General features: G+C 36.8%; 1 protein-coding gene across 3 annotated transcripts in view; it reads right to left on the bottom strand.

The window, feature by feature from the left end:
• Positions 1–8,900: 8,900 nt before the first annotated feature.
• Positions 8,901–14,293, bottom strand: part of Neto2 (neuropilin and tolloid like 2) — a 68,247-nt gene continuing 62,854 nt past the window's right edge. For all 3 annotated transcript variants that reach the window (XM_021170078.3, XM_085843733.1, XM_021170077.3), the window contains exon 9: positions 8,901–13,284. In XM_021170078.3, coding sequence (XP_021025737.1) covers positions 12,704–13,284 — 581 coding nt within the window. In that variant the 3' untranslated portion in view covers positions 8,901–12,703. The remainder of the gene's footprint in view (positions 13,285–14,293) is intronic.

The raw sequence follows: 14,293 nt of genomic DNA, 5'->3' as shown, positions 1-14,293 counted from the left end.
GATGGAAGAGGACATCAAGAAGGACTTTAATAACTCACTCAAAGAAATACAGGAGAACACTGATAAACAGGTAGAAGACCTTAAAGAGGAAGCACAAAAATCACTTAAAGAATTGCAGGAAAACACGACCAAACAAGTGATGGAATTGAATAAAACCATCCAAGACCTAAAAAGGGAAGTAGACACAATAAAGAAAACCCAAAGTGAGGCAACTCTGAAGATAGAAACCCTAGGAAAGAAATCTGGAACCATAGATGTGAGCATCAGCAACAGAATACAAGAGATGGAAGAGAGAATCTCAGGTGCAGAAGATTCCATAGAGAACATCGGCACAACAATCAAAGAAAATGGAAAATGCAAAAAGATCCTAACTCAAAACATCCAGGAAATCCTGGACACAATGATAAACCAAACCTACAGATAATAAGAGTAGATGAGAGTGAAGATTTTCAATTCAAAGGGCCAGGAAATATCTTCAACAAAATATTAGAAGAAAACTTCCCAAACCTAAAGTAAGAGATGCCCATGAACATACAAGAAGCCTACAGAACTCCAAATAGACTGGACCAGAAAAGAAATTCCTCCTGACACATAATAATCAGAACAACAAATGCACTAAATAAAGATAGAATGTTAAAAGCAGTAAGGGAAAAAGGTCAAGTAACATATAAAGGCAGGCCTATCAGAATGACACCAGACTTTTCACCAGAGACTATGAAAGCCAGAAGAGCCTGGACAGATGTTATATAGACACTAAGAGAACACAAATGCCAACCCAGGCTACTATACCCAGCCAAACTTTCAATTACCTTAGATGGAGAAACAAAAGTATTCCACGACAGAACCAAGTTCACACATTATCTTTCCATGAATCCCGCCCTTCAAAGGATAATAACAGAAAAAAACCAATACATGGACGGAAACCACTTCCTAGAAAAAGCAAGAAGGTAATCCCTCAACAAACCTAAAAGAAGACAGCCACAAGAACAGAATGCCAACTTTAACAACAAAAATGACAGGAAGCAACAATTACTTTTCCTTAATATCTCTTAATATCAATGGAATCAACTCCCCAATAAAAAGACATAGACTACAGACTGGCTACACAAACAGGACCCAACATTTTGCTGCTTACAGGAAACCCATCTCAGGGAAAAAGTTAGACACTACCTCAGAATGAAAGGCTGGAAAACAATTTTCCAAGCAAATGGTCTGAAGAAACAAGCTGAAGTAGCCATTCTAATATCTAATAAAATCGACTTCCAACCCAAAGTCATCAAAAAAGACAAGGAGGGCACTTCATACTCATCAAAGGGAAAATCTTCCAAGAGGAACTCTCAATTCTGAATATCTATGGTCCAAATACAAGGGCAGCCACATTCATTAAAGATACTTTAGTAAAGCTCAAACCACACATTGCACCTCACACAATAATAGTGGGAGACTTCAACACACCACTTTCACCAATGGACAGATCATAGAAACAGAAACTAAACAGGGACACAGTGAAACTAACAGAAGTTATGAAACAAATGGATCTGACAGATATCTACAGAACATTTTATCCTAAAACAAAAGGATATACCTTCTTCTCAGCACTTCATGGTACCTTTTCCAAAATTAACCACATAATTGGTCACAAAACAAGCCTCAACAGATACAAAAATATTGAAATTGTCCCATGCATCTTATCAGATCACCATGGATTAAGGCTGATCTTCAATAACAACATAAATAATAGAAAGCCAACATTCATGTAGAAGCTGAACAACACTCTTCTCAATGATACCTTGGTCAAGGAAGGAATAAAGAAAGAAATTAAGGACTTTTTGGAGTTTAATGAAAATGAAGCCACAACATATCCAAACTTATGGGACACAATAAAAGCAGTCCTAAGAGGAAAACTCATAGCTCTGAGTGCCTCCAAAAAGAAACTAGAGAGAGCACACATTAGCAGCTTGACAACACACCTAAAAGCTCTAGAACAAAAGGAATAAAATTCACCCAAGAGGAGTAGATGGCATGAAATAATCAAACCAGGGGCAAAATCAACCAAGTGGAAACAAGAACTATTCAAAGAATCAACCAAACGAGGAGCTGGTTCTTTGAGAAAATCAACAAGATAGATAAACCCTTAGCCAGACTCACTAGAGGGCACAGAGAAAGCATCCTAATTAATAAAATCAGAAATGAAAAGGGAGACATAACAACAGATCCTGAAGAAAACCAAAACACCATCAGATCCTTCTACAAAAGCCTATCCTCAACAAAACTGGAGAACCTGGATGAAATGGACAAGTTTCTAGACAGAAACCAGGTACCAAAGTTAAATCAAGATCAGGTTAATGATCTAAACAGTCCCAGATCCCCTAAAGAAATAGAAGCAGTAATTAATAGTCTCCCAGCCAAAAAAAAGCCCAGGACCAGATGAGTTTAGTGCAGAGTTCTATCAGACCTTCAAAGAAGATCTGTTCCCAGTTCTTCACAAACTATTCCACAAAATAGAAACAGAAGGTACTCTACCCAACTCATTCTATGAAGCCACAATTACTCTGATACCTCAACCACAAAAAGACCCAATAAAGAGAACTTCAGACCAATTTCCCTTATGAATAATGATGCAAAAATCCTCAATAAAGTTCTCGATAACTGAATCCAAGAACACATCAAAACAATCATCCATCCTGAGCAAGTAGGTTTCATCCCAGAGATGCAGGGATGGTTCAATATACGGAAATCCATCAACATAATCCAGTATATAAACAAACTCAAAGACAAAAACCACATGATCATCTCTTTAGATGCTGAAAAAGCATTTGACAAAATCCAACACCCATTCATGATAAAAGTCTTGGAAAGATCAGGAATTCAAGGCCCATACCTAAACATGATAAAAGCAATCTACAGCAAACCAGTAGCCAACATCAAAGTACATGGTGAGAAGCTGGAAGCAATCCCACTAAAATCAGGGACCAGACAAGGCTGCCCACTATCTCCCTACCTATTCAACATTGTACTTGAATTCCTAGCCAGAGCAATTCGACAACAAAAGGAGATCAAGGGGATACAAATTGGAAAGGAAGAAGTCAAAATATCACTTTTTGTAGATGATATGATAGTATATATAAGTGACCCTAAAAATTCCACCAGAGAACTTCTAAACCTGATAAACAGGTTCAGTGACGTAGCTAGATATAAAATTAACTCAAACAAGTCAATGACCTTTCTCTACATAAAGGATAAACAGGCTGAGAAATTAGGGAAACAACACCCTTCTCAATAGTCACAAATAATATAAAATACCTTGGTGTGACTCTAAGGAAGTGAAAGATCTGTATGATAAGAATTTCAAATCTCTGAAGAAAGAAAGAAGATCTCAGAAGATGGAAAGCTCTCCCAATGCTCATGGATTGGCAGGATCAATATAGTAAAAATGGCTCTCTTGTGAAAAGCAATCTACAGATTCAATGCAATCCCCATCAAAATTCCAACTCAATTCTTCAACGAATTAGAAAGGGCAATTTGCAAATTCATCTGGAATAATAAAAATCCTAGGATAGCAAAAACTCTTCTCAAGGATAAAAGAACCTCTGGTGGAATCACCATGCCTGACCTAAAGCTTTACTACAGAGCAATTGTGATAAAAACTGCATGGTACTGGTATAGCGACAGACTAGTAGACCAATGGAATAGAATTGAAGACCCAGAAATGAACCCACACACCTATGGTCACTTGATCTTTGACAAGGGAGCAAAAACCATCCAGTGGAAAAAAGACAGCATTTTCAACAAATGGTGCTGGCACAACTGGCGGTTATCACGTAGAAGAATGCAAATTGATCCATTCCTATCTCCTTGTACTAAGGTCAAATCTAAGTGGATTAAGGAACTCCACATAAAACCAGAGACACTGAAACTTATTGAGGAGAAAGTAGGGAAAACCCTCCAAAATATGGGTACAGGGGAAACATTCCTGAATAGAACAGCTGGAAAAAAAATTCCAAGCAAATGGTCCAAAGAAACAAGCTGGAGTAGCCATTCTAATATCAAATAAAATCGATTTCCAACCCAAAGTTATCAAAATAGACAAGGAAGGGCACTTCATACACATCAAAGGTAAAATCTTCCAAGATCTGAATATCTATGCTCCAAATCCAAGGGCATCCACATTCCTTAAGGAAATTTTAGTAAAGCTCAAAGCACACATTGCACCTCACAAAATAATAGTGGGATACTTTAACACCCCACTCTCATCAATGGACAGATCCTGGAAACAAACTAAACAGAGACTCATTGAAACTAACAGAAGAATGAAAGAAAAGAAAGAAAGAAATGGATTTAACAGATATCTACAGAACATTTTATCCTAAAATAAAAGGATATACCTTTTTCTCAGCACCTCATGGTACGTTCTTCAAAATTGACCATATAATTGGTCACAAAACAGATTTCAGCAGATACAAAAATATTGAAATTATCCCATGCATCCTATCCGATTACCATGGACTAAGGCTGATCTTCAATAAAAACATAAATAATAGAAAGCCAACATTCATGTGGAAGCTGAACAACACTCTTCTCAATGATACCTTGGTCAAGGAAGGAATAAAGAAAGAAATTAAGGACTTTTTGGAGTTTAATGAAAATGAAGCCACAACATATCCAAACTTATGGGACACAATGAAAGCAGTCCTAAGAGGAAAACTCATAGCTCTGAGTGCTGCCAAAAAGAAACTAGAGAGAGCATACACTAGCAGCTTGAAAACACACCTAAAAGCTCTAGAACAAAAGGAAGCAAATTCACCAAAGAGGAGTAGACAGCAGGAAATAATCAAACTTAGGGCTGAAATTAGCCAAGTGGAAACTAAAAGAACTAGTCAAAGAATCAACCAAATGAGGAGCTAGTTCTTTGAGAAAATCAACAAGATAGATAAACCCTTAGCCAGACTCATTAGAAGGCATAGGGACAGTATCCTAATTAACAAAATCAGAAATGAAAAGGGAGACATAAAAATAGAATCTGAGAAAATCCAAAACATCATCAGATCCTACTACAAACGCCTATACTCAACAAAACTGAAGATCCTGGATGAAATGGACAATTTTCTAAACAGATACCAGGTACCAAAGTTAAATCAGGATCAGATTAATGATCTAAACTGTCCCATATCCCCTAAAGAAATAGAAGCAGTCATAGAGTTCTATCAGACCTTCAAAGAAGACCTAATTCCAATTCTCCTCAAACTATTCCACAAGATAGAAACAGAAGGTACTCTACCCAATTCATTCAATGAAGTCACAATTATTCTGATACCTAAACCACAGAAAGACCCAACAAAGAGAACTTCAGACCAATTTCCCTTATGAATATTGATGAAAAATACTCAATAAAATTCTTGGAAACCGAACCAACCAACGAACCAACCAAACAACAAAGAAAAATTCTCACAAACCAAATTCAAGAACACATCAAAACAATCATCCATCATGATCAAGTAGGCTTCATTCCAGGGAAGCAGGGATGAATTAATATATAGAATCCATTATATAAACAAATGCAAAGACAAAAAAAATCACATGATCATCTTGTTAGATCCTGAGAAACATTTGACAAAATCCAACACCCACTCATGATAAAAGTTTTGGAAAGATCAGGAATTCAAGGCCTATACCAAAACATAATAAAAGCAATATACAGCAAACCAGCAGACAACATCAAACTAAATGGAGAGAAACTTGAAACAATCCTACTAAAATCAGGGACTAGACAAGGCTGCCCAATTTCTCCCTACCTATTCAATATAGTACTTAAAGAGCAATTCGACAAAAAAGGAGATCAAGGGGATACAAATTGGAAAGGAAGAAGTCAAAACACCACTATTTGCAGATGATATGATAGTATATATAAGTGACCCTAAAAATTCCACCAGAGAACTCCTAATCCTGATAAACAGCTTCAGTGCAGTAGCTGGATATAAAATTAACTCAAACAAATCAGTGGCCTTTCTGTACACAAAGGATAAACAGGCTGAGAAAGAAATTAGAGAAACACCACCCTTCACCATCATCACAAATAATATAAATTACGTTGGTGTGACTCTAACTAAAGAAGGGAAAGATCTGTATGGTAAGAAATTCAAGTTTCTGAAAAAAGAAATCGAAGATCATCTCAGAAGATGGAAAGATCTCCTATGCTCATGGATTGGCAGGATTAATATAGTAAAAATGGCTATCTTGCTGAAAGCAATCTACAGATTCAATGCAATCCCCATCAAAATTCCAACTAAGTCTTCACTGAGTTAGAAAGGGCAATTTGCAAATTCATTTGGGATAACAAAAAACCGAGGATAGCAGAAACTATTCTCAACAATAAAAGAACCTCTGGGGGAATCACCATGCCTGACCTCAAGCTGTACTACAGAGCAATTGTCGTAAAAACTGCATGGTACTAGTACAGTGACAGACAGGTAGATCAATGGAATAGAACTGAAGACCCAGAAATGAATCCACATGCCTATGGTCACTTGATCTTTGACAAGGGAGCTAAAACTATCCAGTGGAAAAAAGACAGTATTTTCAACAAATGGTGCTGGCTCAACTGGCGGTTATCATGTAGAATAATGCGAATTGATCCATTCCTATCTCCTTGTACAAAGTTCAAGTCTAAGTGGATCAAGCAACTCCACATAAACCTGAGACACTAAGACTTATAGAGGAAAAAGTGAAGTAGAGCCTCGAAGATATGGGCACAGGGGAAAAATTCCTGAACAGAACAGCAATGGTGCTGTAAGATCGAGAATCAACAAATGGGACCTCATAAATTTGCAAAGCTCCTGTAAGGCAAAAGATATTGTCAATAAGACAAAAAGGCCACCCACACGTTGGGAAAAGACCTTTACTAACCCTAAATCCGATAGGGGACTAATATCCAACATATACAAAGAACTCAAGAAGCTGGACTCCAGAAAATCAAATAACCCTATTAAAAAATTCGGCACAGAGCTAAATAAAGAATTCTCAACTGAGGAATACCGAATGGCTGAGAAGCACCTGAAAAAATGTTCAACATCCTTAATCATCAGGGAAATGTAAATCAAAACAACCCTGGGATTCCACCTCACATCAGCCAGAATGGCTAAGATCAAAAATTCAGTTGACAGCAGATGCTGGTGAGGATGTGGAGAAAGAGGAACACTCCTCCATTGCTGGTGGGATTGCAAGCTGGTAAAACCACTCTGGAAATCAGTCTGATGGTCCGGTAGAAAATTAGACATACAACTACTGGAGCATCCAGTAATAAATCTCCTGGGCTTATACCCAGAAGATGTCCAACTTGTAATAAGGACACATGCTCCACTATGTTCATAGCAGCCTTATTTATAATAGCCAGAAGCTGGAAAGAACCCAGAAGTCCCTCAACAGAGGAATAGATACAGAAAATGTGATACATTTACACAATTGAGTACTACTCATCTATTAAAAACAATAAATTTATGAAATTCTTAGGCAAATGGATGGATCTGGAGGATATCTTTCCTGTATTTCTTTAAGGGATTTCTATTTGTTTACGTGTATTTTCCTGTTTTTTTTTCCAGTGAGTTATTTATATTGTCTTCAAAGGATTCTATTTTCTTCATGATGTTGGATTTTAGGTCTTATTCCTGAACTGTGATGGGAGAACTGGGTTCTGGTGATGCCAAAGCATATTGGCTTCTGTTGCTTATGGTCTTGCACGTGCCCCTTGCCATCTGGTTATCCCTGGTGTTAGCTAGTCTGGTATCTATCTCTTGCGTCCCTGGGTTGCTGCTGGTAGCTCTTGGTAGGCCTGTGGCCCTGGCTGTAGAAAACTGTGTGGCCTTCAGATTGTGGGGTCTTCAGAGGGGTAGACAAGTTGATGATTTGTTGCCCTGGTTGTAGCAGATCTCCTCAGAGGCCTTCAGAATGTTGGGTCTTCAGAGGAGCAGTTAAGCTGTTGCCCTGTATGTAGCTGTTCACCTGGGAGGCCTTCACACTGTGGAGTCTGTGGATCTGTTTGCAGCAGACCAGTTGCCTGCATGCACAGGCCTCCTGGAGGCCTTGAGACATAATCATCCTCACACAGACCTCAAGTTTTAAGAACAGGAGTTGTGTTAAAGAAATATCAGTTGGGATTGAGCCTAGAACTCTGTAGTTTGATCAGTTGTGGCTTTCTGCAATGGACTCCTTCCATTACAACAAGAAATCTACTTGATGAGGGGTGAGGACTACACTTATGTGTGGGTATAAGGATAAATGTTTATTATGTAGTTAAGGATTGTGCTGGTTTATTAAAATGCAGTTGTGAGTTTTCTTCCAAGACCTATGATTTCACTAGTCCTGGGTAGATGGCTAGGTTTCTAGAACTAGGCATGATCCCTCTTGCTGAGTGGGCCTTAATTGCAATTTGAGAGCTATGAATATCAAAACACACACACACACACACACACACACACACACACACACACACACACACACACACACACAGGCATGCCTGGAACCCACAGTGGCCAGAAGAGGGAGATAAATCCTCTGCAACTGGAGTTAAAGGTGGTTGCAAGCTGCCATGTGGGTGCTGAGAATTAAACCCTGGTCTTCTGGAAGCTTGGTAAGTGCTTTTTACTCCTGAGTCGTCTCGTCAGCTATCTATCCTATAACGTTTTTTATTTTTTATTTTAAAAGTTCATCTTCTGTTAATTTAAAAGTAAAATATGCTTTTTAAGTATAATAATCATCCACAGTTGCTTTAACAAATAAATCTCAACCATGACTATTTTATTTGGAATGTAGCAAATAGGAAATTCGTACTGTTTTAGGAAGGGCCTATAAATGTCCAAAGTGGCTAAATGTTCCACGTTTACACACTTCAGAATTGAGGCAAGGAAGAAAATCAAAAGAGGAATTTTTATTTGCATTTCAAGGGTTAAGTACTTTAAAGTGCCAAATCTGGATTAAGCAATGAGAATTCTTACATGATCTGGAAGTTTGTCTCTAATAGAAATCTCCCCCTTAAAAAAACAAGTTTAGGTAGTATTTAGTATACGTGCACCCTCATCATTAGCTCGGAGGCTTTGTGAGCCAGTAAACCGATCTCAGAAATATAGTCAAAAGTATCTTAAAAAGCCGAGTGAAGAACATATTACTAGGAAAGATATATAACAGGTAACAGATGGTGTAGGAAGCTAAAAGGATATCCCAGGTCAGCTTGTTCTCTTACAGTGGTTCAGACTCAAATAATTCTCAAAACTCAAGATACAGTACCCAATATTTAATTTCTATAATGTACATTGTTAATTTTAACTAAAAAAAATTTACAAACGTGAAAGCACAGAGCTTTCTTTCTGGCATCAGCCTATGTGCTGCTAACCAGCACTGTTTACTAAGAATTCACAGTAATTACATATTTAGCAGGTGCCAAGGAAGCCTGGTAACAAAACTGATGGGATAACAGTGTTATATAAATTAAAAAGGGAGGGTGAAGCCCCCTTTGTATACAAAAATTACAGCATTACATTTTAAGTAAGTATAACTAACAAGTTTTGCAGGAACATCTAGGCTGATGTTTGGAATTCTGTGACTTTTTAAAGCTAAGCAGGGAGAGAAGAAGCCAAGGAAGGTTACCGGGCTAGGAGGACGGAGCCATGGGGAGCTACTTCACCACCAGGGTTTTGTCTTCTCATTGACAAAACTAGACTAGATCGTCTCTCTTGGATCTTTAAACAGAACAAAATAAAGTCCCTTCTGTCCACAGTCAACGTGATTCAGGCACATTTCTCTTAACACTTGTAGTAAACGAAAGTGGGCACATGGCAGACATCATTTTGCAACAGTGTAATCTCTGACTGTTAATTATTCCTGGAACTACAAGCAGCCCTTTCTCATCTTAGCTGATATGTTCCTGACACAAGCACCTACCATCATTAGGTAGTATCCAAAGTATAGAAATGTTCAGTGCAGACTGCAGTTCCTTAATGCTTAGCAATTATACAAAACACATGTAGGAGAGTGACAAAGACTCTCCTAAACCAAAGCTAAGGGAGCCTTTTAGATCCATGATGTGAAATGTAAACATCCTTTGGTTTTTGTTAAATATTTATATTGATAACTCTCTTCTGCAAACAAATAACAGTTTATTCCCATGTCTTTGAGACAGTGGGATGTGTAGGTTGCAGTCTGTGGCTACTTGGGAGCTGACAGCTTGTAGTAAACTTGGGATGAAAGACAGCAATGTTTTGGTGTCATATAGTTTGTACTTAGTACTTTCTTGCACTGGAGATTTTTACTATCCTCTGGCTTTGCATTTTTCACTAAAAGGTGTGTTTAACACAGGTACTTTGTAGGGTATAATAACTCACATAAGACAGCTTAACTTCATATTTGTTACTGCTTAAATTTATGGCTTTCACTTTAGCCTCTGAATATAAGTGTTTTCTACTGTGAAAAGGAACAACTTTCTGGTTAGAGAATTTAGAACCAAAAGATCATCCAAGTTTCTCTTGCTGATGCATGAGATCATGCAAATTTACGTGGTTGGAATGTTCAGTATTTTGTACAAACAACTGTTTTGTAAATCCCTTCAAATTCCTTTAAAATAGAATAGTGTTAAAAATAAAAATACACCTACAAGTGATCATGATGTATGAAGGCATACTATAAACCCTATAATCTTAAAATTAATGATGAATATGACAACTATTTTATAGTGGATATAATTTATAAAAGAAATATGTTAATTTTTATTTCACTATGGTTTCATAGCTATCGATTTAAGTATTTACTATGGTGTTGGAATGGTGGCTGGTCTAAGTCACATAATAAAATGCTTCTAGTTACTGAAAGAACAAAATTATTTAATTTTTCTCTGCATAGTTCAGTGATTTCTATGTTTTGAGATTCCTTTTACTTTTCCAAGTTCTATTTTACAAAGCAGGAACATCTACTGACTTAAAAAAATTAAGTCATGCTTATGCCAAGGGTAAGTTTTCTCAATATTCTTGATATAATTTCCTTTTTAAAAATAAAAAAAAAGTCATACAGAAAACACACTTTGGTCAGAAAGTACATCACACTAAAGGTCAAAGTTTTTAGTAATCTGAGAAATCAGATTTATGTAGTACTTAAAAAAATAAATGAAATCTAGTGAAACCTCAACTTTTCATTCATTGGAAATTTAGTTCAATATAGAAAATGAGAATTTACCTCTTTAAAATGGCATTATCTATATTGGTTATCATTAAATATATGAATTCTTCCTCATCTACATCTTATTGAAAGGATTCCTGCTATAAATAATATAATTGAAGGATCATGAATTAATGTATACTCTAATAAGATTTCTGTTGTGATTTAGAACAATAAATACCACACAGTGAAGAACTTATTACCAACTAACACAGCAGCAAAAGAAAGAAGAATGTATGTACACATGACCATGAGCAAGGTCTTTATAATAAATTACAGTGCAGTCCCATCACAGTATACTTCTACATAAAGTCACTACTGTGGAGACTTAAAGAAACTGTCGTGTGTGTCTTAAATCTTGATCTAATAAAGTTTATACAATATCAAATAATATCAAAAGTCTAAAAAAACACAATGAGTTTTGATACTATGTTTATAAATTATTGTTTTATATACTTTACAAAACATAAGGTTAAAAGTGCAGCTTAAGAAAAAGTTGAAGTTGCTCTTCTCGATAATGGGTAGAAAAATGCACTGTTCCAAGCAGAAGCTATGTAAAGCCTCACACAGTTTCTCTGAGAATTTCTTTAAGCTTCCACCAACCATGGCCATGTGTCAAAGACAAACCAGTACCAAGAGAACAAAGAAATCTTTTTGAAAGATGATAGGGAATAAGATCTGAGAAGCTCTGCATGGAGCCATAATTAAAGGTCTGCTCACAGGTGAGTTCTAGGACCCTGATTACTGTCACTGAATTGAGACCCAGTAGGGAAAACTTCAGAGGTTGCTACAAACTTGTTCATGTGTATCTGGTAATAATATACCCCAGGATTCTTACTTTTTTAGTATAACTAAGATGAAGCATGATTTAAAAGTGATAAATCCTACTTCCCATAGAAAAACAGAACTAAAGATGCAGTTATTAAAGACAACAGTGTAGAAATCAGTCAGGAAGAAATGAAATATGACTGCATCTTAAACTGCCACTCATTACAGTACTGGCCGTATTATACACACTTAGGAGCAAATGCATGGCCATGTTGAATTAAGTGACATATTATCTCTGTCTGTAGGAAACTGACATGGTAAAACCACAGGCAAATAAAACATAACAGAAAAAAGAAGGACAAAAGGAATATAAAGAAAAATCTTTTAAATTTACTGTGAGATCAAGTTGATGGGGCTGTGCAAACACGAACAGTGCCCGGTGTTCACAGCACCAGGCTGCTCCGCCTGACTTAACATGACCTGCTCCTCAACTGCTATTGGACTGGTGGTGTTTTACAGGTTAAGATACCAGCAACAGATGATGACTTATTTCCACTGAATACATTTAAGTTTCTTAGTTGGTTTCACATATATAGATTGCCTGAGATAATAAAATCATCAGCATTATGATAAATTATGAAGGGCTTTCTAAATTTGATAGAACAAGATGGATGCGGAGATAGAATGAGTGTTGGTGTGGGCTGCATACACACTTAACAATAATGCCTTTAGTCAGCAATTAAAAGTCGATGGATATGGATGCTTGTGCAGAATCGTCTCGCCCTCTGACATAAATTTCACAGGGAATCTCCTCCATCACTCTGTCCTCTAGAGCCTGTTCAGGGCACTCGTGAGCTTGTTTGAAAGTGTAGCTGCTTTTCTTGAAGGTGCTATTAAATGTTTTCATTGGCTGTGGTTGTGCAAAATCATTTCGGAAGGGAAGTTCCATGGAACTGAGGTTGGTCCTGCTTTGTTTCACACTGGATGCTTGTGATCCACAGTGGTGGTCATGAATGCACCGGGAGGCCGTGGAGGAGCGCCGCAACTTCTGGTAGTTGTCAAGTTCTTCTGACAAATCTGCCAGATCTGCAGAAATCTCTTTCTCTCTTAGTGAAAATAGCTCATAATGAGGAGGATCAAATACTTCCTGGAACCCAGTTTTATTAAATGCAGTTTTGCAAGCCATAACCTTTTTCCGGGGCTGTTTCACTTGTACTAAAATAGAAATAATGAGAAGGACCAAGACAATTCCTGATGTAATGCCAATAATTGTTCCATGAGTTTTAGTGATTTGTTCAAATAGTCCAGCTTTTTTCTTTTCTGTAAGAAAGAAATGTTGAGGTTTTTTTTTTTCCAAAATTCACTTATAGGAGCTCCAATACAGATTGGCTAGTTATTTTTAGACAAAATAGGAAATTTGGGTCAAATATATCAGACATTGAAAACCTGGTTTTTAAACAAATAGAAAATACTATTCCCATGATTTCTGAGTCAAGTAACAAATAATGATATAGCTAGCTAGGGCAAAGGAAAACTAAAGTACTTGGTTCCCTTATTCAAAAGGTTCACAAGGGCCTACAATTTGCAAATTACACTAATATGGAAAATTTAAAAAACAAACACTCTTGACCTATTAAGTTTCTGCCATAAGGCAGATTCAACAAACTACTGTGTTGATTCATATCTGTGGAAATCAGACTAACAATCCAGATGTACCACCATGGTCTACTGTTTTGAAATGATAAAACACTTGTATGTCAAGTAGTTAATATGGCTATCAGATTATACATCAGCTTCCCACAGTGAGGTGCTTGTTTGAACTTGTTTATTCAACTCTTTGAAAGATGAAAGACGGATACATTTTATTTTTCCAACTCAAGTGACAACCAAGTTATAGGTATCCAATGCCTATTTGCCTTTTCAAAATATATGTTAGAAATGAAAATAACTTGGGCTAGAAAGATGGCTCAGTGGTTAAGAGCACTAACTGTTCTTCTAGAGGTCCTGAGTTCAATTCCCAGCAACTACAAGGTGGCTCACAATCATCTATAATGGGATCCAAAGCTCTCTTCTGGTGTGTATGAAGAAAGTTATAGTGTACTTACATACATAAAATAAATAAATAAATCTTAAAAAAATAGAAATAACGATGTAGAGAAAAAAGAAAGAAAAAAACCATTTTCTAATGTAGTGCTTTTACATCATTGTAATAATCTATTAGCTGGCAGTGCTTCCATACTCACTGCAAGAACCTATTAGTTGCTCATGTTCGTCCTTTTGTTTTTGAGGCTACCCTCTAAACTATTTGGTAACTACATACAGGGTATTT

The sequence above is a fragment of the Mus caroli genome, unplaced genomic scaffold, assembly GCF_978045245.1.
Source record: "Mus caroli unplaced genomic scaffold, Mus_caroli_1 scaffold_10, whole genome shotgun sequence".
Classification (NCBI taxonomy): domain Eukaryota; kingdom Metazoa; phylum Chordata; class Mammalia; order Rodentia; family Muridae; genus Mus; species Mus caroli.
The sequence above is the reverse complement of the archived record's forward strand: the minus strand, read 5'-3'. Positions and strand labels throughout refer to the sequence as shown.